Below are 25,642 nucleotides of genomic sequence, written 5' to 3'. Positions count from 1 at the left end.
TATAGCAAATGAGAAAATAGCAAATGAGACAAATATAGCAAACGATCCAGTGATAGCAAATGAGACAAATATAGCAAGTGATCAAATAGCAAATGATTCCAAAGCAAATGAGTATTTGCCACTTTCTTTGAATCGCTTCTATCGAAAAAACAGATAAAGTCTAAAAAAGCTACGATCAAACTCGAGGGTTGCAAATCGGAGGATTTTCAGAACTTTCTGGAATTGATATACGGAGAATCGCCGATTGACGGTTCGAACCTTCCAGAACACTTGAATTTTTCAAAATATCATTTTTACAGATGAAACAGTCGATGGAATTCTTCAATTGGCTGACATGTATAATGCTGGAATTGCACTCAAAAAATGCGAAGAATTTCTTATTATTATGAATTCAATTTTATCTGTGCATGAGAAGACCGCGCCGCACACACGTGGCGACCACGCCCACTCACATTTTAACGCTGCGTTCCATTTTTGAACACTGTCGCAAAAAATGGGCGTGGCCGCCGCGTGTGTGCGGCGCGGTCTTCTCATGCACAGATAAAATTGAATTCATAATAGGTACTCGGTGAAGACATTGAAAGAGAAGTTACAAATCGCAAAACAGTACGATATGGATAACTTGAAGGTACAGTTCCGACTATTTCGATGTTATAAAAACTTGTTTTTTTAAGGATGGAGTTCTCTCCAGAATCAAGAATGCCGCAGACATTCGCTCTGTTCTCTCATACGATGTCAGCGAAATGGATCCATCGGTCGTCGCGGCTCTTCTCCAAAAAGCGTTGTCATATTTACCATGATGTGCAATCACGAGTTCATCGATAGGAATTCTTGAATGTTTTATCTTTTTGTTCTTGTTTCAAAATTATTGTTTTTGTTGATTCGTTGTTGTTTTGAATAAATAAAATCTGCTTCTTTTTTTTTAGAAAAAAACAACAATTCTTATGGAAAAAGTGCGAGAGGTTTTTGAAGAAGTGATCCGACGACAGTTGGATCCATTTTCGATAGGTCATACGGCAAGACCGAACAAATTTCTGCAGCACTTTGGATATTTGTAGAAAACGCGTTTTTATTTTCATCTCCAAAAATACAAATTATCATCAAAAAAGTTTTCACGTGAACTCGAGTGGCGTAGCCGCGAGAAAATGCCACGAACGCACTTGAATATTGAACCTTTTATTATCGAAATAAAAAAGTTCCGACATTTTTTCCTCGTCGGTGTTTGCGGACTCAAGCCAAAATTATCAAATTTTGGCTTGAGTCCGCAAACACCGAGGGGGAAAAAATGTCGGAACTTTTTTGTTGCGACAATAGAAAATATTAACACAGAATATCAGAAATGACAGCTCCGATGAAGGTATTTGTGTTAAAACACGTTTTCGAAAATGTTCCGAATTTGAAAGAAGGCGCTTATCAATTCAGTCCGACGGAAGAACATTTCAATGTCCCATGGTAACGTAGAAGCGTTTTTTTGCAGTGAAAATATATTTTATTCAGGAAAATGTGCGTCGGTCGAAAAAATGGATATCTCTCTCATTTTTTGGATTGTGATCAACCTAAAACCACCGAATGGTCGATTACTATTGATTGGGAAGTCAGACTAATCTCGATAGGAGGAAAAATAGATAGAAGAAACAGCGAATTGACGTATGAGAGTAGTAGAAACTACACTAGTTTGGGACGGAAAGAGTTTATCGAATGGAAAGATATGGAGACGAAATTTATGACCGATGGAAATATCACTATTGAAAGTCATATTAGAATCAAAAAAATGACTGGAATCGCGAAGAAGAAGTTGAGAAATTTCGACTCGAAAATGAATATATTCTCAGATGTCGTATTGACTGTAGAAGATGAGAATTTCTATGTCTCCAAATTGGTAAGTGTGGGTATGAGTTCAATTTGAATCAATAAAATCTTTCAGTTCCTCGCTTCACAATCCACTTACTTTGAATCGCTTCTCTCGAAAAAGCAAAGGGGGTCTAAAAAGCCAGAAATCAAACTCGATGGTTGCAAGTCGGAAGATTTTCAGAACTTTCTGGAATTGATATACGGAGAATCGCCGATTGACGGTTCGAACCTTCCAGAATACTTGAATTTTTCATAGGATCATTTTTACAGATGAAACAATCGATGGAATTCTTCAATTGGCTGACATGTATAATGCTGGAATTGCACTCAAAAAGTGCGAAGAATTTCTTATTAGGTACTCGGTGAAGACATTGAAAGAGAAGTTACAAATCGCAAAACAGTACGATATGGATAACTTGAAGGTACATTTCCGACTATTGCGATGATATAAAAAGTTGTTTTTTTAAGGATGGAGTTCTCTCGAGAATCAAGAATGTCGCTGGAATTCGCTCTGTTCTCTCATACGACGTCAGCGAAATGGATCCATCGGTCGTCGCGGCTCTTCTCCAGAAAGCGTTGTCATATTTACCATGATGTACGAGTTCATCGATAGGAATTTTTGAATATTTTACCGTTTTATTCTTGTATCAAAATTTTTCTTTTTGTCGTTGTTTTAAATAAAACCTGTTCCTTTTTATTAGAAAAAAACAACAATTCTTATTTAAAAAGTGCGAGAGTTTTTTGAAGAAGTGCTCCGACGACAGTTGGATCCATTTTCGAAAGATCATACGTCAAGACCGAACGAATTTCTGCAGCACTTTGGATGTTGGAAAGGCATTTGATCTGAAATAAATATTATTGGGAATTATCAATAGAGCGCTGTTGCTACCTTCAAGTTCTCCAAATGGTATTGATGAGCCATTTGCAACTTCTCTTTCAGCGTTTTTCCAGAATTATCCATCAGAAATTGTTCACATTTTCTCACAGCCATTTTAGCATCATACATATCCGCCAAACGGACGATTCCTTCGATTGTGCTGTCTGAAATTCTAGTTTTCATCTACAATTTTCAAACGCGCTCTACCATCGATCGGCGATTCTCCATGAAGCAACTCGAGAAAATTCTGAAAATCCTTTGCGTTGATATCATTTAAAGTCACTTCAGATTTCTTCGATTCCTCGAAATTTCTCAAGAAAAACGCTTCGAAATACGTGGATTGACTGGCGAGATACTGAAATAATATATTTCAATTTTGAATTTTTCTTTTTTTTTCGGTTTTCCTACCAGCTTCGAGACATAAAACTTCTGATCCTCCACAATCAACACGACATCCGAGAACTCCTTCATCGACTCGTCAAACACTTTCAATTTTCTCTTTTCGATTCCAGAAATTATCATTTGATTAACATGAATCTCCACAACCAAATTGTCATCAATAACGTAGTTCTTAACCATTTCTTCCCATGCAATGAAATCATCGAATCCATTCGATTTCGACTTCTCGTTGAAGCATTGATTAACTTTTTTCGTGCAACTTTTTCCACTGATCGAAATCATTTTGAATTCGTCGTCGACTGTTTGAATGGTCCATTTGTCATCATTTGTGGAATGACTACAGATCAAATGAATCGCAACGAATCCGTTCTTCTCAGTGATTCCGATTTTCCAACCGATTCCAGAATGTTCCTCGTTTTGACTATAAAATTATCGACTCATAATCTACCCTTTCATTTTCAGAAAAATCCCATCGATGCTCTCATTTTTTCTGTTCAAAGTATGCACAAAATTTGTCAAGAGTTACTGGAAAAACAGAAGAATCTTGAGAAGACCAACATAGAGATCATCGAAAAGCTGCACTCCACCGAATCCGAAATTCAGAAACTATCATCGGGACAAGATCAAATTCTTCAAGAAATTCAACTAAAATCTAACAAAATCGATGAGGAAACTGATGTATCTTCACAGTCGATTACCAGTGATTCTTCTGAAACAACTGTATGCTAAGTTAAATTTGTAGTTTAAAAATAGTAACAATTTGCAGATTCATAATGAAAAGATACCAATGACTGGAAAATACTTTATGCTAAAACATGTCTTCAAGAATGTCTCAACTATGAACGAAAATGAATATCAGTGGTCAGAACCGGAAGAGCACTTTGGCGTTGAATGGTATGATACCGAGCATATTTAATTCACATTTGTAATTTTAGGAGGATGTATGTGACCCGAAATAATGAGAATCTTTCATTCTATTTGTTCTGCTCACAATCGCTGGAAAGAGGAAAGTGGTCCATTGAGACTAATCGGAAACATATCATAATATCGAACCGGGCCAAAAATTGCGTGAAAACAGCTAATAGAACATTTTGTAACGACGGAATTGAATTAAACTCCTCGTGGGGATGGGCAGAGTTTATCGAGTGGAAAGCATTGGATGAAGACTTCCTTATGGATGATAAATTGACGGCTGAAATTCATGTGAAAATCAAGAATACAACTGGCATTTACAAAGATAATCTGAGAGTTTTCGACGAGACAATGGAAGAATTCTCAGATGTTGTACTAGTTGTCAACGAAGAGAAATTCTACGTTTCGAAATTAGTCAGTTTTCAATAACAACAATAAACTGATAAATGCAGTTTTCAGTTTCTCGCCGCGCATTCTTCATTCTTCAAAGCCTTGTTTTTGGGAAATTTTAACGATTCGAAGAAATCTGAAATCAAACTGACTGGAATCGATGCGGATGATTTTCAGAACTATCTTGAAGTTCTTTACGGAGAATACTCAATTGATGGTATCATTGATTAAAAATATTATTCAAAGATGATCTTTTTTTCCAGAATTCACTGTTGAAGGAATTCTTCTTGTGGCAGACATGTACGATACTCCTCTGGTCATTCGCAAATGCGAGGAGTTTTTACTCGAAAAATCAAAGAAATCATTGAAGAAAAAGTTGCAAATGGCCACAAAATACCATCTTGAAGCATTGAAGGTAAACTCTCAACTTGATAACAATTAAAATAAAATTGTTTTTTACAGAAACAATGCCTCACTGAGATCAAATCGATTGCTGACATCAAATCTGTTCTTCCCGGTAGTATTCAAGACTTGGATCCATCAATAATGGGGGAGCTCTTGGCAAAGGCGATTTCTCTTCATTGATTTCTTATAATTTGTTGTTTCTTCACTCTTTCTGAACTCTGTTCTCATTTCCGATATAACTCTCGAATTTCATAAAACATATTTATCCCCTGCTTCATTTATACCGTTCTTAATTTAAGGCTTCAATTTTCCTTGTATATCTGAATCCTGTCGCACAATTTCCTTTAAATATTGAACTTTTTCTTCGGTGGTTTCTTCTTCTGAATAATGTCAGAAGAAAACGATAACGTTACTCTGGGTAACAATGACCCGGGTAGTCCAAAATCGAAGCGCCGCCGAATTTCAACTGACACGGATGGTAATGAAGAGGTGAATTTGATAAAATCACTATTTTCAGTTTCTTATCGATTATCAATTTTAGAAGCCTCGAATTGAAGAACCGATCGCCACAATTCAAAACGTTCACAATATGTGTCAAGAGTTGTTGGAAAAACAGAAAAGTCTCGAGAAATCTAATTTGGAAATCGTCGAAAAACTTCGTTCAGCTGAAGAAAAAATGGAGAAATCTTCGAAGGATCTCGGACTGATTAAACTGAAAATTGATAAAATTGAGGAGTCACTTACAAATGAAACTTCATCAGAATCAAGTGATAACAAAGACACGATTAACTCAACTACATCTTCTCAACAAACTGTACGAATTAAGCGTTGCATTGCTCCTTGACTTACATATATTATTCAGACTCCGAGTGATGTTATGTCAACTGATGGAAAATATTTCGTGTTGCAGCATACTTTCGAAAAAGTTTCAAGTCTGAAGGATAAAAATAAATTGTCTAGTGAAGAAGAAGAGCATTTCGGATTTCAATGGTTAGCAGCCCACCTCTTTTTACAACTGCGCCCCATTGCAAACGAGAGAATATCAACGAGAGACGCAGAGTTTTTTTCTGGCACGAAACAGATTTTCAACAGTTTTGATCTGTTTTTCATACTTTTCTCTCGAAAATCGCCAACGAAATTATGAAAGCTTGTGCTAATAGGTCAAAAATTGTGAACATCTGTTTCGCGTCAGAAAAAAACTCTGCGTCTCCGCCGATACTCTCTTGTTTGCGATGGGGCGCAGTTGTAATAGAAATGCTCCATTAATATGAAACGAATGTTTTTCGTATTTCAGGCGAATGCTGATTCAACGCAATAACGATTATCTAGCATACTTTCTCTATAATAAAAAGATCCCGGATATTGGAGATTATTCTATTTTCGTTGAATTCGAACCAAAGTTGTCATCGCTCAAATTGAACAAAATTGGCAACAGATACAACACGGTTTTCGGAAAGGCTGAATCATGGGGAATCCTCAAATTCATTGAGTGGAAAAAGCTGGAAGAAGATTTCAGTATCAACCACAAATTGTCTGCGGAAATTAGGGTGAAAATTAAGAGAACAACTGGTATCTACAAGGAAAATTTGAGAAATTTTGATGAAACAATGAAACAATTTTCTGATGTTGTCCTTGTAATCAATGCTAAGAAGTTTTTTGTCTCAAAATTGGTCAGTGTGAAATATAACAAAATGGTTTTCTTAAACATATTCATTTCAGTACCTCGCGACTCATTCTCCGTATTTCAACACACTCTTGCTAGGACAGTTCCAAGAATCAAAGAAATCTGAAATCAAATTGACTGGAATAGATGAGGATGATTTTCAGAAATATCTGGAAATACTTTATGGAGAACAAGCGATTGATGGTAATATTCTTCATTTTCTGAAGACAATCAATTTATTTTTTCTCAGAATTCACCGTCGAAGGCATTCTTCTCGTAGCCGACATGTACGACACCCCATTGGTCGTTCGTAAATGCGAAGAGTTTCTGTTGAAAAAATCGAAGAAATCATTGAAATCGAAGTTACGATTGTCTACTCGTTTCAATCTGGAATTATTGAAAGTGAGGCATGAGCTTAAAAAATAAAAACACATATTTTTGATTTCAGAAGAAATGTCTCGCTAAAATCACATCTGTCACCGAAATACGATCAATTCTTCCTGCGAATATTCAAGATTTGGACAAGTCATTAATTGCGGACCTCCTCGAAAAGTCTATTTCTTTTCAATAATATAAAAATCGCTTCGACATGTCTCTATTTTTAATGCTTCAATAAATGTTTTTGAATAAAGTTATTTCTTATTTCTGCTTTTCAGTGATTGATTAATTTTGATCTTATATAATTATAAAAGTCAACAAATCTACAGTACGGAAACGCGCTTCGTCGCACAAAGCACGGTGCCGAAAAACAGTTCGAGTGAAAAATTCAAATTTATAGTTTATTTGTCGAATCTTTCAATATAAACCGCGACGCGCACGCAACGCGACCTGTAAAAAATTCAAAAACTTTTCGCTGCGGACCTTACCCCTCGCACCCCTGTGAGGTGTTAACAGAAATAAGAAGAGCATTTCAAATAACAACAAAATTTTATCATACCCGTTGAATAGTTGGGTCACAGTCTCTGGTTAGTTGCATAGCCTGAATCAAAGAAGCACCTTGTCCTACAACAATTGATGAGCCTTCAACTTGAGATCAAACGGCAACCAGGTCAATCTCACCTCTCCTTCACTCCGCAGACTCAAATTAGTCACTATCATATTGTCTCTGAACAGTTTCTTCGCCAAGTACCACATCGCTTTTTCGATTGATTCTTGTGCAGTCAGTTTAGATTTTTTGTTTTTTTGGCTCGGACGCTTCCTCATATCCAGGGATGTGCGGAACGGAAATCGGAAATTCCGAAATTTCCGAAATTTCCGACTTTTTCCGGAACTGTTTTCCGTCGGAAAATTTCCGAAATATTTTTTCGGAAATTTCGGAAATTTCCGATTTCCGGAAATAATTTCCGAAAAAGAAAACGTTTCCGAAATTTCCGAAAAAAAAATTCGGAAATTTCGGAAACAAAACAGTATTGTAGTTTTAACCGCACATGCCGAAAAAATTACATTGGTCTCGCGAATAATTCGCGAAACATTCGAATTTTCGCATTTTATTTGTTTTTAATATTCATATTTCCCAATAGAGTACAGCTTCCGCTGATCTTTCATGCGTTTTTATTGCAATTAATTGAATATTATTGTTTTCAGCATCAAAATTTATCATACTTGTCAAATGACGGGCCGCCTAAACAATGATTTCCGGAATTTTCGGAATTTCCGAAATTTCCGAAAAAACATTTCGGAAAATTTCCGAGTTCCGAAATTTCCGAAACGGAAAAGTCAGAAGAAAGAAACAGTTCCGAAATTTCCGAAAAAAAAATTCGGAAAATTTCCGAGTTCCGAAATTTCCGAAATTTTTATTTCCGCACATCCCTGCTCATATCCCTTGGGGTTCAATTGTTTCGTGATGGTGGTTTTCGCAAATACCGGGCAAACAGACTTTGCTTTGGTTGTTGCATTTTCCAGATGGTGATTGATCATGGACATCATACGACGGTAACACTTGAATGTTGGTTGACCGCTGCATTCCTTTGTTCCGTACAACAAATATACAAATGTTGATGGAACACCGAGAGCTGTGGGACCTGGAAAAAAAACAAAATTCAAAAAAATCTAACATTTTAAATGTGACATACCGTTCAACATCCCCGAGTGAATCTTTTCGAAACCTTGGTGGACAATTTCAGTCATAGCTGTAGTTGAAGGATTCAACAAGCAAACTTGTAATTTTTTCTCTTTGATCCATTCAGCTGGAGGAGGGCTGTTTACGGTCACATATACAGATCCTTCGGGAACATCGCTTTTTGATTTTATGAAATTAACCGAGTCATACTTTACAGTTGAACACTTTTCTTGAGAGCATGTTTCAACCGAGTCGGTATCATTTTTACGCTTTCTGTTGGTTACTCTTGGTGTTGCAAGTTTTTCGAGTTGTGAACGACCAAGTTGAAACGAAGTGATTCCAGTCATACAATCTTGAAGAACTTTTGCAGTTGCAGTGTCATCAGGCTAATTCTCATATGCTATGGGATCATTTGCTATAACTCAAAAAGCTATTTTTGCTCAGTTGCTATATAGTCTCTTTTGCTATATGAAGTGTCTCTTCTGCTATTTTGGCTCATCTGCTATGGAAATGGGGTTCCTTGCATGGCTCAAATGCTATCATCTGGCTCATATGCTATGGCCGAACTCATATGCTATAAAATGCTCTTTTACTATGAAAATTAAAACCCGAATGGGTACTATTTTCCAAAGTCCAGAAAGAAGAGTAATCGGAAGCGAGGGACCTCAATATGATAATATGGTATCGGAATGAAGGCTCCAGTGTGATTTCATAGCTATTAGGTAGATATACCAACAAGATAAGTTTTCATTCAGTTAGTGACAAAACAAGAGGGAAATCTGGAAATTTCATCAGGTCAAGCAGAGATAGAAAAAAAGTCGGAAAATTCAGTAGTGAAATTGAGTTCAATATTCGATGAATTGGATAAAATATCGTTTCCTAACGTTTTTATTCACTTTTTCTCAGTAGGTCTGAAGTGCGCAGTATTTACTAAGAAGGTACAATTTTTGACATATCTCGAAATTTTTTCGACTTGCGTAAATGGACTATAGAAGACTTTTTTTAAACCTTTTTCTCTTGTTATAGTGCGCTTTGAATAACTTCATGACACTTTCTTTTCAATTCCGAACAGGCAATTTTTTTTCAAATGTTTGCTAATTTCTCTCATGTTTTGGCTGCCTGTGTATAAACGTTGAATACTCAGTCAACGCTCGCATTGCTGTTCTGTTGTCAGGGCAACAGCCAAAATTGACTAAAATTCAAACTATTTTTAAAGAATTTCTCGCCAGTTGTTTCTGCCTTTCATTCGTAAGTGAATTTTCCTAGCCGGTTTTTTGCATTTATATACACAGGGTCATAGAATGCCCATATGAAGCAACTGCGCTCCAAAAAAATTAGCGTTAAATTAGCGCGAAATTCAAAAAACTCATCCAAAAAAATTTTTTTTGTGTATTAAAAATTTGTATTTTTCTCCTTTTTAATGAATTCGATATTTTTTTGTGCAAAATTTTCTCGAAAATAGCGAGAAAAATGGAAGAAAAGCTAGCTTCATTCGAAAAATTTGACTCCCTATCGTTCGTCTTACTGTACCCACGTTATACAAAGGCCGCATTATGCTGATCGGCGACTCAATTGGCAACGTGCAAGTTGTGTGCAAACGCGCTTCACTGAGCTTCCGGTTTCGCGCGAAAATAATTTGAATTCATATGGACAAAATTTGACCCTGTGATATAGTTTAGACATTGTCAGCAAAATTTGCATCATGCGTGCTCAGTTACTAAATTTTGCTCATTTGCTATGCCCGTTGGCCTAAAATTGAACGTAACGCATGTTTTAATGGATATTTTAGGACTTTTTCATGTTTTTTGTTAATCAAACGGACCTCTAGTTAAAAGAAAATAATTCTTTTTTTCCGGTCGCCTAAAAACTACCCGAAAACTTTTTTTTGTTCGCCTAAAAACCCGAAAAATCGAAAAAATGTACTGAAAACAGTTAGGAAATTAATAAAAACAGCTAATGGGGTTATTCAGGTCAGGTAAAAGAGTATTTTCATGCATTTTTTCCTTATTCACGAACGGTGAAAAATGTTTTTTTTTTCATGTTTTTGTCCCATTTTTCTACATTTCTCCCCCATTTTTTGACAATTTTTCCACATAAGCATGTCGAAAAGTGCAAAAAAAAGGAAAAAAACGCTGTTAGACCAACGGTAAACTGAGATTTGTAAAAAAAAAAGTTTCTCGACGCTCGTGAATAAGGAAAAAGTGTATTAAATTACACTTTTACATCCTAAAATATCCATTAAAACATGCGTTACGTTCAATTTTAGGCCAACGGGCATAGCAAATGAAAATTTAGTAACTGAGCACGCATGATGCAAATTTTGCTGACAATGTCTAAACTATATAAATGCAAAAACCGGCTAGAAAAATTCACTTACGAATGAAAGGCAGAAACAACTGGCGAGAAATTCTTTAAAAATAGTTTGAATTTTAGTCAATTTTGGCTGTTGCCCTGACAACAGAACAGCAATGCGAGCGTTGACTGAGTATTCAACGTTTATACACAGGCAGCCAAAACATGAGAGAAATTAGCAAACATTTGAAAAAAAATTGCCTGTTCGGAATTGAAAAGAAAGTGTCATGAAGTTATTCAAAGCGCACTATAACAAGAGAAAAAGGTTTAAAAAAAGTCTTCTATAGTCCATTTACGCAAGTCGAAAAAATTTCGAGATATGTCAAAAATTGTACCTTCTTAGTAAATACTGCGCACTTCAGACCTACTGAGAAAAAGTGAATAAAAACGTTAGGAAACGATATTTTATCCAATTCATCGAATATTGAACTCAATTTCACTACTGAATTTTCCGACTTTTTTTCTATCTCTGCTTGACCTGATGAAATTTCCAGATTTCCCTCTTGTTTTGTCACTAACTGAATGAAAACTTATCTTGTTGGTATATCTACCTAATAGCTATGAAATCACACTGGAGCCTTCATTCCGATACCATATTATCATATTGAGGTCCCTCGCTTCCGATTACTCTTCTTTCTGGACTTTGGAAAATAGTACCCATTCGGGTTTTAATTTTCATAGTAAAAGAGCATTTTATAGCATATGAGTTCGGCCATAGCATATGAGCCAGATGATAGCATTTGAGCCATGCAAGGAACCCCATTTCCATAGCAGATGAGCCAAAATAGCAGAAGAGACACTTCATATAGCAAAAGAGACTATATAGCAACTGAGCAAAAATAGCTTTTTGAGTTATAGCAAATGATCCCATAGCATATGAGAATTAGCCGTGTCATCATGTTCCGCGGCTGATAAAATCTGACTCGTAAACCTTTGAGCAGTTGGAGGCTTTTTGCCCTGAAATATCAACAAAAATAAGCTTGAAAATAGAGTTAAACAAAATTTAGATTTTTCAAAGCGCTCAAATACACACGTCGGGTTTTATTCGGAAGCAAGTAAATGAGGAAAATACGTTCTTGTAATTCTTGTGACTGCCTTATGGTAAAAATTCCTTTCATGAAAAGAATGCGTGTTTATTCGGTTCTTTTTCTTGGATCTTTACGCAGCTTTTCAATATCTTGTTCACTGAATACTCCACTAATCGCAGCATCAAACAATTGCACCTGAAAATTCAGTTTACATTTGAAATACGAGCTATTAACTCACATTTTCATACTCAGTGAATTTTCCCTGAGTTCGAGAGCCTTCAGTGTGGAACGTTGCCTTCTAAGCAAATGAGTTTATCTCCAGATCGCAGAACAACACTGAAATTTTCTCAAGTTTACCAATTTTACCAGGCTTAAACTTACGGAAGTCCTGCCATTTCCTCGTCGAACAACTCAATAATTGGAATGTTCAATATCTCGTTGACCTTTTCTTGGTTGATTTTTCGAAGAACAGCTCCTCTTAATTTATACTCGAGTATACTTTCAATAGTATACTTCACTCGTGCAGTTACGAATGGAATATCCTTATCCAGTTGCATATCAATATCAGCGAACTCATTGGGTGTAACGATTGCTTGTTGCTGCTTCAATTTTGCTTGGAGCGACGAATTCTCAATGGTTTCATCAACCTTCTGAAAATATTAATTTGTGCAGTGCACATAGATTTCATTTTGACCAATTATTATAAAAATGCTTACCTCTTCACTACAATTTTCCGTCGTTTTACCATCATGGTCATCAACACCACCATTTGTTACATCGGCCGACTTTTCAACAATTGGAGCATCCGAAGATTTCTGGATTTTAAGAGTATCCGTCTGTTCACTTTCAGTCACTTCACAATCGTTTTCCATCGTTTTACTATCATGGTCATCAACACCACCATTTGTTACATCGGCCGACTTTGCGACAATTACAGCATCCGAAGAATTGGGGTTTTTAGAGTATCCATTTGTGCACTTTCAGTCTCTTCATTGAGAACTGGAGAGCTAGGAGCGAGTGGGACCTATAATTATCTATTCAAAAATAATCACACGTTGAGCAAAAGGCGCACTGCACATAATAAAAGACAAAGAGCAAAAAGTGCACTGTGTGAAATAGAAGAAGAATCTCACCTCTTCGTTAGTCATGTGATTCAAGTTTTTCTGTGACTCGTTATCAGTTGAGTCTTCTTCTATTTGTTCATCGTCAACTTCTCCGTCACTGTCAGAATCAATGGATTCTTGTGGTGATGGCTTTGATCTCGAGTTCATTGTCGGCTGTAATTTGAGTTTTCACATAGATTTAGAAAAATTTCACTCAACAAAATTTAAAAGTGAGTCAATAAGTGCAGTGCACAAATTCGAGAAGACACTTTGAAAAAAAGTGCAGTGCACAAATTCGAGAAGACACTTCGAAAAAAAGTGCAGTGCACAAATTCGAGGAGACAATTTGAAAAAAGTGCACTGCACAAAAAAAAGTTAAAAATGAAGTGCACAAATTGCAAGAAGAGCACTGACAAATGATGAATCATCTAGCCCCATAAGTTCAAACTACAGTAACCTCGGTATGTGTCTTTAAGGTCTCGAAGCGTATCTAACTAGTCGACAAACACAAAAAAACTGAATATTTACGGATTTGAAAAATTTGTGCACTACACAAATTCGAGGAGACACTTTGAAAAAATTTGTGCACTGCACAAAAAAAGTTAAAGGCGTATTGTGGTCTGTTGTGATGTTTTCATATTTTAATGTATGAGTTTCGGCGAGTTCATTTTCATAGTTCAAGAATTTTTTAATTCGGTCCACAACCCGCTGAGAGCGAGCGCCGGAAAGTTTGGTCATTGAAAGGGTCGCAGAAAATTGGGGGCCGTGGCCTAGAAATTCGACTTCGAAAAAGTTGATTTTTTAAATTTTGACGGTATTTTCGATTATTTTTGTTGTATTTCTTCAATAATTTCGATAGAAAACGGCAAATATTGATAGAAAAACACTAAAAACTATCGAAAATAACGCCAGAAATAGCAGAATACTGAAAAAACTACTTTACAGAAGTAAAATTTCTAGAAAAGTCTCGCTGGCCAAACTTTCCGTTGGTTTTTTCAGTATTACCCCATCGAGTTGGTCTGGGGCCAGATGAAGGGGCACTTAAAGCAGAAGGGAAAGACAACAGATAAGATTGAAGTTGTGGGTTGCAAGTAGTAATTCTCAGCTAAATAAAATATTTCTTAGGTCCGACAGCGCGCCATTGATTTCCTCAAAAACCTTTCCGAAGCAACAGCGGCGAACACCATCGCTCATGCTATCGATGTGGAATCAGATTTGAGGGTTATCATGGAGGCTGCTGCAAGGGAAGACGATTCGGATGACTCCGATTATGAAGGATATGAAGGAGAAGAACAATGTGAAAGAGAGGAGGTTGAAGGAAGAGAGGAGGTTGAGGGAAGAGATGAGATCGATGAAATGGGGAGAAGAAACAGAGGAAGGGGACAGTATGACGGGGAAGCGAGACGAGAGAGATCAGAGGAAAATATGGAATGGGATGATATGTAATGCTCACCTGAAATTCCTATCTTCTTCCGTTATCCTTCTTCTTCTGGTTGCTGCATCTTCTTCCTGTCACTTCTTCTGTTCGCTTCTTCTTCATCACTACATCTTGGTTGTCGCTCGTTCCGTCGTGTAGTCGAAGCTGAAATTTGTTTAAAATTTATTTCATTGTTATAAAAAATGTTTTTTTTATTACCTTTTTTCTTCCTTTAGTTGTTGCCTCACCTATAACGACCTGAAACAGAGAGAGAGAGAGAAAAATAACAGAGGCACATCCCTCTTACACAGCAAAAAAATTAGCAAAACACATTTTTTATCGATTAAAACTTTATTACAGATTTTAAAAACGAAATGGACGATAATTACCTTTAAAAAATAAGGAAAAATTATTAAAATCGGAAGAAAAAACGGAAAAAAACGCAAAATCCTAAACATTCGTTACTGAAAAACACAAAAACACGGCAAGTGCGCACAACTGCACGCGAAGTGCGCCACTGTGACGTGGCAGGACCATTTCGCAAAAAGTCCCTGCGCCTTTAAAGGCATGCGGCGTTGAGTTGCGAATTTATAATACACCTTTTAGAAGAAAATAAAAAATATGAAAACCAATACTTTCTCGAACATTTATAACAAAAAAAACCAACAAAACGAAAAAAGAAATGAAAAAAAGAATTGTAGAAAGAATTAACAAAGAGCGAGACACTTCTCTAGAAGTTCCGCGGTTACAGATGGATCCATGTCGTGAATATTTCCAGGAATAACAGATTTTATGTCATCGATCGATTTGATTTCAATGAAACATTGCTTCTGAAAATTCGGATATTCCTGAATTCTTTGTGAAATCTAGACTTACCTTCAAAGCATCCAAATTGCATCGAGTTGACATTTGTAACTTCTTCTTCAACGTCTTTTTCGATTGTTTGAGGAGAAACTCTTCGCACTTTCGAAGGACCAGTGGAGTTTCGTACATGTCGGCCACCAAGAGGATTCCCTCGACAGTGAACTCTGTAAATTAATAAGTAAAGTTTTCATTTTAAAAAACTAAATATTACCATCAATAGAATGTTCTGCGTAGAGAACTTCCAGGTAGTTCTGAAAATCGTCCGCATCGATTCCAGTCAATTTGATTTCAGATTTCTTCGATTCTTGAAAATGCCCTAAGAAAAGTGATTTGAAGTATGGAGAATGTCCAGCGAGGTACTGAAAAATTATATAAAAATTTCTGTGACATTTAAGTTCGCCCACTAACCAATTTTGACACGTAGAACTTCTTCTCATTGACAACAAGAACAACATCAGAAAATGATTTCATTTCATCACCGAAACTTTTCAATTCATTCTTATAAATTCCTGTCATCTCCTTGATTTTCACATGAATCTCAGCGGCCAGCTTGCCATCTTTGAGAAAATCTTCTTTCATTTCACTCCAATCGATGAAATTCGCGCCGTAAGCATCAAATTTGTTGTTTCCATTCGCATTTCCTTGGGAACGACTCATCAAATGAGAATGACATTTTCCGTTTGTTGAAACGAATGTGAATTGAGCATCTGATGTAATCAACCATTTCTCGTCACTCAATGATTTGACACATTTTAAACATAAGGCGAGCTTGTTATTTTGTTTACACAGACGTGATTGCCTGAAATTGATATATATATATATATATATATATATATATATATATATATATATATATATATATATATATATATATATATATATATATATATATATATATATATATATATACCAGCCTATCTGCCCCGCCTTCGGCGGTTGGCCACCTTCTCTCAAACGTGCCCGCATGGCCGAGTGGTCTAAAGCGGCTGTCGCTGTCCAAAGCACGGCAGTTCGGTTTTGCCCGCTGGCTCAGTTTCTCTTCTCTTTCCAAAACCGTTGCGGACATCGCCTCAGACAGACAGACAACGCCCAATTGTCTTTTATATATAAGAATGATATATGTTTAAACTCTAACCATGACACTCCAAAATGTTCTTCTTCTGTGCCAAACTTTGGGACTCCTTCTTTCATATCCTGAACATTTGTGAAGACATTTTTCAGCACAAAAAATTTTGCAGTCATTGGAAATATCTGAGATAACTGAAAGAATACGAATTTGAAATAAAATCCGCTATCATGTTTCATACTTTTTCATCAGAAGTCTCTGATGGAGTGACTGAATTCTCGATGCCGTTTGCCGTCTCTTCAGTTTGTTTCTTCTCGACAGCATCTTCTTCATGTTTTCGTGTAAGTTTCTTGATTTCTTCTTCAGCCGATCGAAGTTTTTCGACAATTTCCATATTAGATTTTTCGAGAGTTTCCAGTTTCTCCAACAACTTTTGGCATATATCAGGTACTTTCTCGTTAACCGACTCGGACGAATTATTGGTGATTTTCTGAAAATAAAAATTGATTATTAAACGACCAATATTCAATCGACTTGCTTCTTCATTTCCTTCGGTTTCAATCTTTCGTCGCTTCCCTGCTGGGCTCCCTTTCTCATTGTGACTTCGTTTCACTTTATCGTTTTCTTCGGACATTTTTCTGGAATTTTACATGAAATTATGGTTGTAAAGTCACCAAAAATGGCTGAAAAGTTCTTCAAAGTATACATGAACGATATTGAACGTAAATTTCTTCGAGAAATTTCAAAAAAAATCCGGATTTTTTCGAAAATCTTTCAAAAAATCTTCGATAATTTCTCGAAAGATTCTTCGAAAATCTAATCGATTTTCTTTCAAAGGCACCGCCAAGAACTGATGAGAAACAGAACAAATCGGGGGGAGCCTTTAATTCGTGGGGCCTCTGAAAAGCTGGACAGAAAAGTATCACAGAGAATTTACCCGTTTTCCGAAAATAAAGTTATTCAAATGAGTCTTTTATCAATAAATTGTTTCGAAGTTACTTCTCAAGTATGAAAAATTGACTGGGCAAAATTATTAAAAATATGAATATAAAGTTACATGAGACGAAAATATTACAGAATCTTTACTATTAACAAACGCAAACGGCTGTATGTTTGTGTGTCTGTCGCCGATCCTACCGCCTTTCCTACTGGACCGATTTTCTTCGAATTTAGACCAAAAGATCAGAAATTTTCTCTTAATGATGCCCGAACTTTTCTTTTTTCAAAAATATAACATTTGACGTCTTCTGGAGACGATGCCGATTTTAACAGTAGAAAGCGTGCAGAGAAGGTGTGTCCCGACAGGGTGGTAGAAACTCAAAACTACTGACTCGGTGTTTCTTGACTGCGTTCTCGAGAGCGCCCAGGCCGCGCGTATTTGGTGTAGCGGTCTACGCAGATGACACTCACCCATGGGGTAGTGAGTTCGTTCCCGTCAGGCTGGAATAGTTTTTTGGTTTTTTGTTTTGATAAGAACATAGACAGCCAGTATACGGAGGTTGTAAATAACTTTGTTATAGTCGAGATCTTTACTATTAACAAACGCAAACGGCTGTATGTTTGTTTGTCTGTCGCCGATCCTAACGCCTTTCCTACTGGACCGATTTTCTTCGAATTTAGACCAAAAGATCAGAAATTTTCTCTTAATGATGCCCGAACTTTTCTTTTTTTCAAAAATATCAAATTTGACGTCTTCTGGATCAAAAAAACTGAATTTCAAGCCATATTCGAAGAGAGAGAAGGGGGAGGCGGTCGGCAAAACCCGTGAAACGTCGGCTGCTCGCTTTCCTCTTCACAGAGCGGCGCCTCTTCAGTGGCGCGTGGATAAAAGGGAACGCGCCGACCGTCCGATCTGGCAAGTTAAGCGACGTTGACTACAGTTAGTTGGTTCGACTCGAGACTCCAAAGAAAAGCGGTTAAATGTAACTTTAACTTTTTTCTCTTTGTGGCCAGTGCCGTCCGTTTTCGGATTGATCCACGTCATAAAAAGTTATGCGCCGTTTTTTTAAAAAGTGACGACGTGAAGGGTTTTTTGATATCATCGGATTCAGAAAAACTAGAGGAATCCAAACGTGTCGTCCGTTTCCGGGTAATTCACTGTAACACTCAGTAGGGTGGTGTTGAGAAGGAGGTTTAGTCGCCGTTAGGCGACGTGAATCATACAAATACGGGTAGTTTTCTGGAGACAGCTAAAAGGGGATTGTGGATATGAGTCCACATGTTTAAAAGTATTAATAGCCAATCTGGCTAGCATTTACCTTCTTCTTCTCACCACGGTTTTAGCTCCGCCTACTTTACCGTGTAAGAATACAGTAAAAAGCGGAAGTTGCGTGAAGTCCAGACATGGGGCCATGTAAATCCCATTCTTCTGAACTGCTGATAACTATCATTTTCCTATTCCCTTCATGGCGTCACTGTCTCCAATAACTAATACTGTTCCTGCTGACAATTTAGTGGATGATTATGGTGCTGTTTCTCCTGTTTCCGGTGAAGGCGTGCTCCATCGCTCAGAATCAGAAGGGAGATTGAAGCTCGAAGGAGTTGATGGGATACAGGACATTCAACTCATGACACAGGAGTGTGTGAAAAAATACGACAAAAAGAAGGCGTCGGGCTGAATTTTTGCATATCGACTAATCTTTTGGTCCTCTACAAGGCCGCCTGAAGAAGCGAAATGGACGGGGATTGAGGACGAGATGATGACACAGGAGTCAGTGTGGGAACGAGATAATAAAAACGCATAACCTCGCTTTAGAGAGAAAGAGAGATAAACTTTTACTGGCTTCAGAAAAGTAAAGCTGCTGATTCAAATCGCATGGTAGTCAAACGAAAAACTGAGAGTCAGGATGACACAAAATTGGGGTTGAAAATCATGGCAACTGATATAGCAGTCCGACGATCTCTTCCCGGGCAGCTGCCATACGATCAGAAAAGCCCGATGATGTAACGGCGAGAAGAAAGGAGCTCTCACTTTAACAGAAGGATGGATCAAATTTGCTCATATTGAGAGGGGCTATACTTCAAAGCTGAGTTCGACTTTCAAATGGCGAAGGTCGGTGCGTTCAAGAATCCGATCTGTCAAGTTAGGCAACGTTGACTGTAGTCAGATGGATCAAACAAATGTTGGGACGTTGTTGGGACAATATTTTTTCTTATATTCAGATATAGAAAAAAGAGGATTTGAAACGTGTCGTCCGTTTCCGGATTAATTACGATCCACTGTAAAAACCTAGAAGGGTGGTGTTGAGAAGGAGGTTTAGTCGCCGTTAGGCGACGTGAACCGACTGGTAATCTCACAATGAAGGATGATGTTAAAACTGAATAAATGATTAAGAATGAGTGAAAAGTATACAAATAATACAAACAATATTAGCGAAGGCATCAGTTTTGGCCTCGTTCGTTCCTATTATTGGCCCGTGCATCTCGTTCGGCATTCTTCCGAGATTTTGCCATCTCATCCACTTTTTTATGGACTGCACTGAAGAGCTCCTTGCGTATCGTATTTCTACCGGCATGCATCAGATTTCTAGGAAGTGTTCGAGTCGGTCGATGATGATTGTCCCAAGCTGTGAACTGAAATCATATTCTTTAGTTTAACCGGAACTGAACATAGCACTTACGATTCCGTCTAAAACTGCAAGCTGAATTTGAAAATCATTCATATCCCGCGGACGATTTCTTCTGTATTTAAAATGGTCGAAACGTTCCTCATACACTTGAAGAATAGCGAGTTCCCTGTCTATTCTAACTTGTTCCGTATCATTTCCGATCTCCCTTCTCCATTCATTCAAGTAGTCGTTTACTGCCTTTTCTCGGGTCTTTTGAGTATAAGGACCAGGATATGGCCATGCAACGGATTCCGGTATTCTGAAAAGCAGAAGTTGTTTTTTTGGTTAATTTTGGGAGATTCCTCCCAGCTCACCTTTCATTATCACGCACCAGCATCTCCAGATGTCTGTGCATTACTTTATATCGTTCATCATCAAGAAGTGGTGATTGAGGATCGCTAGCTTTAAATGCTGTGGACATGTCACCTGAAATTGCCAATTTACAAAGTTTCGGAGAGAAAAGTGAAGAAAAGGCAAAGGAATTTCACAGAAAATCAATTAATTTTTTGATTGAAACGGGCGAAATCAGAGGAAAATTTAAAAAAACAAACATGATTAACAAGAAACATTTCAGAAATTTTACAAGGTGTTGTCAATTTCACATGCGGGCATTAATCCTGAACGTCGTTGCGATGACAAATCCCAAAAAAATCGAAAAATGAATTCGGCGAATTTGAAAAAATAAGAATAATCTGTGTTTAAAACTGGGCCGCTGCGTTTGCCAACGCGATAAAACGTGATTTTTCCCGGGCAACTACGGTCGGTTTGCCAATTGTGCAAACACCGACACGCGAAAACACAGATTGGCAATTCAGCTCACGGTGATTTTTTCGGAACCAGCTAGTAGGTAGCGCTCAAAAAGTTCGGCCGCAGTGGAAAATAAAATGGGCGGAGTCTTGATGCAAGCTTGGCACGCGGTTTTTGCAACTGCGGCACTCGTTTGGCTCTGCGTCTCTCTTCTCTCGCACGTGCAGGTAGAGCGCGTTCGAAAATGGAATAATTTTTTACACTGTATTGAATGTCAAGAAAAGTGAATGGCCGATTAAACTGTGAAACTGAGGACAGAATAGCACGAGACTTATTTTCAAAAATTCTCCATTCCTTTCTTTAGGGTAATTTTAATTCGATTTGGGGGAAATTTAATTAAATTTTTAGAATATTGAAGCCAAAGTTGAGGGTCTAGAAATTTCAACGGTGCAGTAGAGCGGGTTTGCTCGCGGCCGCCAATGTGATGGCATAGAAATCAAACCAAGTGGTTTCGAGAAAATCACCGTGCAGCTACAAAGTTTTCGCGAGTTACCGCATGGTTTTTCGCTCCGCCCCTTTTCTATTTTTTCACTTGCAATTTGCCGAAAAAATCCTTTATGCCGGGAGTTTTCTTAAATTCTGCGAAATTTCTTTGCCTTTTCTTCATTTTTCTCTCCGAAACTTTGTAAATTGGCAATTTCAGGTGACATGTATGCAGAATATCGATTGCCACTTCTTGATGATGATCGATATAAAGTAATGCACAGACATCTGGAGATGCTGATGCGTGATGATGAAAGGTGAGCTGGGAGGAATGCTGACAAACACACAATATCTTCCGTCATCGAGTTTTCAGTCGGAATTTTACATTTCAGATTGAAATGACGGATGAGGTCTTGAAATGTTGAATCTCTTGTGACGACTCATTCGTCGCCGCGTGGGATTTGAGGAGCATTGTGCTGATTGCATTGATACCTGAAACCAGAAATTTCGATATTCCATTAATTTGTCGTATTTAAATCTAATTTTGAAAAGAAAAATGAACAAAAACAGTCTAAAAACAATAGAAACAACGCTGAAAAAATAAAAAAATGATGTGGAAAAACTTGCGCGTCAAATAAAATGCATTGCACACAATTGCGTACCGTAGTCCCGATTGCCAACATAATTATTTTTGGCTTTTTTTTTAATGTTTCTTTGCTTATTTTTTGCATAAACGACTGTAAATTCACATTAAAATACGTTTTTCTTTCTTTTTTCAGTAAATTGCAGTGAAATGACCGACGGAAACAACAAAATCTCATCAGAAAATAACGAAGAGGGAGGATCTGCACCGAAGCGTCAAAGAATTGAAGCAGAGAATAATCAGAATGCCGAGGTTTGTCAATTAAAACTTTGGAAATTTTCAAATAGAAATCTCATTTCTTTTTCAGACGAATGATCAACAGCATTTGACGCTTCAAGTGATGTACGATATGTGCCAAGAAGTGTTGGAGAAACAGACAAATATCGAAAAATCGAACAAGGAAATTGTCGAAAAACTTCGGTTGACAGATGAGAAACTGGAATCGATTCAATTGCAATTGAAGTCTGATAAAATCGATGAAACTACTTCAATCTCATCGAATTCTCAAGACAGTGAAGATTCAGTGAAAACGACGTCGTCCAGTGATTCATCCCAAGCAATGGTTCGCCTGATATATTTTTGTACTTGTTCACTAGTTTTAGTTTTCAGATTCCACGTGAAATTATGCCAACGACTGGAAAATACTTCGTGTTGAAACATGTTTTCAAAAACGTGTCAAAACTGAAGGAAAATCAGAATTTATGTTCAGAAGTTGAAGAGCACTTCGGAATCGGATGGTATGATACCGAGTATATTAGCTCAGCACAGAATTACAACTGCGCTCCACCGAATCGCTTATGAAAAATGTCTCTTTTCTCTGAGTCTCTCAAGTTCGCACACAATTTTATTCCGTTTCGGTAGGGCGCGGTTGTAAGGAGTGTGTCGTGCTAATAGATATTTCATATTTGTAATTTCAGGAATATGCGTGTGTACCGAAAAAAAGAACATTTTTCATTCTTTTTGGTCTGCTCACAATCGTTGGACACTGGAAAATGGATTATCGAAGTTAGGAAAAAACTAGTATTTATATCGAATCGGATCGAAAAAGTTCGAGAAGACAATTCGGCATTCACTAACATTGGAAAAAGGTGTAACACTACGGGATGGCCGAAATTTATTGAATGGGATGTATTGGAAAAAGACTTTCTTGTTGATGACCAACTGACTGCTGAAATTCATGTGAAAATCAAGAATACAGCTGGAATTTACAAGGATAATCTGAGAAGTTTCGACGAGACAATGGAAGAATTTTCGGATGTAGTACTAGATGTCAACGAACAGAAATTTTATGTTCTAAAATTGGTCAGTTTCAATAATTTTCAAAACATGTTTCAATTATTTCAATAATTCAGTACTTGGCTGCTCATTCTCCATATTTCAAAGCATTGTTTTTGGGAAATTTCAACGATTCGAAGAAATCGGAAATCAAATTGACTGGAATCGGCGCAGATGATTTCCAGAAGTACCTCGAACTGCTTTATGGAGAACATCCAATTAATGGTAATCCCATTTTCATCTTGATAAATATTCAGTAGTTGTTTTAGAATACACTTGCGAAGGACTTCTTCTGGTAGCTGACATGCTAGACACTCCATTGGTTCGTAGGAAATGCGAAAAGTTTTTACTCGAAAAGACAGAGAAAACATTGAAGAAAAAGTTAGAATTGTCTGCTCGATACAATTTGGAATCACTCAAGGTGAGCAATTGCATCGGAATAGTTTGAAAATAGTCATAAATTTCAGAAAAAATGTCTCGCTGGCATCAAATCGATTGACGATCTTCAAGATGTTCTGCCTGGAAATGTACAAGATTTGGACAAGTCTCTAATGGGCGAACTTCTTGAAAAAGCGATTTCACTTCATAATTGAATACAATTGATAATATCGATAATATTTGTTACAACTATTCGTAAAATCTCAATACCTCACATCATTTCATTGTTCGAATCCAAAACATCGGTACAGATTCATTGTTTTCGCTCTCTCTCCGCACACTTTCTTGTTTTTCCGGATTTTTTACTTCCCATTTCCCTGCTTTATTTATAAATTCACTCAAAAAAGATAGTTTTATAGACCTTGCGTTGATTTTCTGAATGGAAGTATTCATCTATTATTCATACCTGCATATTATTTTCTCAAATATGTTTCTCAGGTCTCACTGATTGTTTCGAGCTTCAGATGTCGGAAGAAAACGATAATGTGGCTCCGACGAACAACGAAAATGATATTTCGATGGAAGAGGAAGAAGTGACTCAAGAAACCGATGGGAGCGAAAAGGTATATTTATTTGTGAATTCAAGTTTTTCATTCCATGCTATTCTTTTTACAGGAAAACCAAGACACTTCTCGCAACGAAATAGTGGAGAAAATGTTTGAAAAGCTCTTGGAAAAGCAGAAAAATATAAAAAAATCGATCACGGAAATTGTCGACAAGCTCTGTTCAGTCGAAAGCGAGCTTCAATTGATTCGAGACGACTTGAAACCAAAAACAGTGGCAGCGACAGTTCCAGAACAAACCGATGATGAAGATGAAACAGATTCAGAATCTAAAACCGAGGTTATCATGTAAAAAAATATAATGTTTACAACTTCTTTGTTTTCAGAGCGTTACCATGCCGACCACAGGAAAATACTTCGTATTGAAACATGTCTTCAAGAATGTCACAAATATGAAGGAAGGTGAAGATCATTGGTCAGAAACGGAAGAGCATATTGGAGTTGAATGGTATTAACAGAGAATATATTTATTAGAACTCAGTAATTTCAGGAGAATTGATGTGTATCGAACAAAAGAGGATTTATCGTTCTTTCTCAAATGTCTTAAATTGACTGAAATTGGAAAATGGTCCATTGAAGCTCAGTGGAAACAAGCCTTACTGTCGAAAAGCACGGAGAATCGATTTAAAGTAGTAACTAAAAAATCATTCGGCACTGTCGATACAAGCAATGGCACTTGGGGTTTTCCGAAATTCATTGGATGGGCGGAAATGGAAAAAGACTTTCTTGTGGATGACCAACTGACTGCTGAAATTCACGTGAAAATCATGGAAACAACTGGAATTTACAAGGATAATCTGAGAAGTTTCGACGAGACAATGGAAGAATTTTCGGATGTTGTACTAGTTGTCAATGACGAGAAATTCTACGTTTCAAAATTGGTCAGTTTCAATAATTTTCAAAACATGTTTCAATTATTTCAATATTTCAGTATTTGGCTGCTCACTCTCCATATTTCAAAGCTTTGGTTTTGGGAAATTTCAACGATTCGAAGAAATCTGAAATCAAATTGACTGGAATTGATGCAGATGACTTTCAGAACTACCTCGAACTACTTTATGGAGAATACTCAATTGACGGTATCACTCATTGAAAATATTTTTTTTAATAAGGCGTTTTTCAGAATTCACTGTGGAAGGAATTCTTCTCGTCGCTGACATGTACGACACTCCATTGATCATTCGCAAATGCGAAGAGTTTTTACTCGAAAAATCAAAGAAGACATTGAAGAAGAAGCTGCAGCTGTCCATGAAATACCATCTGGAAGCCTTGAATGTATGTTTTCTTTCTAAATCTATTAAATTGCAAGTTTACTTTCCAGAAACAATGCCGCAAGGAGATCAAATCGATCGCTGACATTAAATCAGTTCTACCAGGAGACATTCGTGATTTGGATCCATCGATTACAACTGAATTTTTGGAAATTGCGCTCTCTATTCAATAATTTCTTTTATTCCTACGATTTCATTCTTTTTTCATTTAAAAAACCATTTCCTTTG

General features: G+C 37.1%; 8 protein-coding genes across 8 annotated transcripts; 5 read left to right on the top strand and 3 right to left on the bottom strand.

Moving 5' to 3' along the window:
- Positions 1–1,339: 1,339 nt before the first annotated feature.
- On the top strand, positions 1,340–2,445 carry GCK72_007421 (uncharacterized protein; the record flags this gene model as incomplete). The annotated part of the gene is made up of 5 exons (XM_053726182.1): positions 1,340–1,452; positions 1,498–1,879; positions 1,925–2,072; positions 2,122–2,273; positions 2,320–2,445. The coding sequence occupies 5 exons, from the start codon at positions 1,340–1,342 to the stop codon at positions 2,443–2,445; spliced, it is 921 nt and encodes a 306-aa protein (XP_053590376.1).
- A 123-nt stretch (positions 2,446–2,568) lies between these two features.
- On the bottom strand, positions 2,569–3,409 carry GCK72_007420 (uncharacterized protein; the record flags this gene model as incomplete). Its single annotated transcript, XM_053726181.1, has 4 exons — positions 2,569–2,694; positions 2,741–2,892; positions 2,936–3,083; positions 3,137–3,409. 4 exons carry the CDS (start codon positions 3,407–3,409, stop codon positions 2,569–2,571), a joined length of 699 nt encoding a protein of 232 aa, XP_053590375.1.
- Positions 3,410–3,628: 219 nt separating this feature from the next.
- GCK72_007419 (uncharacterized protein) lies at positions 3,629–5,014 on the top strand (the record flags this gene model as incomplete). The annotated part of the gene is made up of 6 exons (XM_053726180.1): positions 3,629–3,847; positions 3,894–3,988; positions 4,063–4,453; positions 4,499–4,646; positions 4,693–4,844; positions 4,892–5,014. 6 exons carry the CDS (start codon positions 3,629–3,631, stop codon positions 5,012–5,014), a joined length of 1,128 nt encoding a protein of 375 aa, XP_053590374.1.
- A 207-nt stretch (positions 5,015–5,221) lies between these two features.
- On the top strand, positions 5,222–7,068 carry GCK72_007418 (uncharacterized protein; the record flags this gene model as incomplete). The annotated part of the gene is made up of 7 exons (XM_053726179.1): positions 5,222–5,323; positions 5,376–5,648; positions 5,697–5,824; positions 6,129–6,504; positions 6,554–6,701; positions 6,748–6,899; positions 6,946–7,068. 7 exons carry the CDS (start codon positions 5,222–5,224, stop codon positions 7,066–7,068), a joined length of 1,302 nt encoding a protein of 433 aa, XP_053590373.1.
- An 8,095-nt stretch (positions 7,069–15,163) lies between these two features.
- On the bottom strand, positions 15,164–17,020 carry GCK72_007417 (uncharacterized protein; the record flags this gene model as incomplete). The annotated part of the gene is made up of 6 exons (XM_053726178.1): positions 15,164–15,286; positions 15,333–15,484; positions 15,532–15,679; positions 15,729–16,119; positions 16,456–16,580; positions 16,628–17,020. 6 exons carry the CDS (start codon positions 17,018–17,020, stop codon positions 15,164–15,166), a joined length of 1,332 nt encoding a protein of 443 aa, XP_053590372.1.
- A 2,747-nt stretch (positions 17,021–19,767) lies between these two features.
- On the bottom strand, positions 19,768–20,415 carry GCK72_007416 (uncharacterized protein; the record flags this gene model as incomplete). The annotated part of the gene is made up of 3 exons (XM_003100054.2): positions 19,768–19,959; positions 20,007–20,253; positions 20,309–20,415. 3 exons carry the CDS (start codon positions 20,413–20,415, stop codon positions 19,768–19,770), a joined length of 546 nt encoding a protein of 181 aa, XP_003100102.2.
- A 1,602-nt stretch (positions 20,416–22,017) lies between these two features.
- GCK72_007415 (uncharacterized protein) lies at positions 22,018–23,735 on the top strand (the record flags this gene model as incomplete). Its single annotated transcript, XM_053726177.1, has 7 exons — positions 22,018–22,119; positions 22,175–22,429; positions 22,477–22,604; positions 22,785–23,169; positions 23,220–23,367; positions 23,412–23,563; positions 23,610–23,735. 7 exons carry the CDS (start codon positions 22,018–22,020, stop codon positions 23,733–23,735), a joined length of 1,296 nt encoding a protein of 431 aa, XP_053590371.1.
- A 309-nt stretch (positions 23,736–24,044) lies between these two features.
- On the top strand, positions 24,045–25,587 carry GCK72_007414 (uncharacterized protein; the record flags this gene model as incomplete). The annotated part of the gene is made up of 7 exons (XM_053726176.1): positions 24,045–24,143; positions 24,196–24,423; positions 24,470–24,591; positions 24,634–25,024; positions 25,075–25,222; positions 25,267–25,418; positions 25,465–25,587. The coding sequence occupies 7 exons, from the start codon at positions 24,045–24,047 to the stop codon at positions 25,585–25,587; spliced, it is 1,263 nt and encodes a 420-aa protein (XP_053590370.1).
- Positions 25,588–25,642: the final 55 nt, after the last annotated feature.

The sequence above is a fragment of the Caenorhabditis remanei genome, chromosome II, assembly GCF_010183535.1.
Source record: "Caenorhabditis remanei strain PX506 chromosome II, whole genome shotgun sequence".
NCBI classification, from domain to species: Eukaryota; Metazoa; Nematoda; class Chromadorea; order Rhabditida; family Rhabditidae; genus Caenorhabditis; species Caenorhabditis remanei.
Note: the sequence above shows the minus strand (reverse complement) of the source record. Positions and strands in the feature narration are given on the sequence as shown.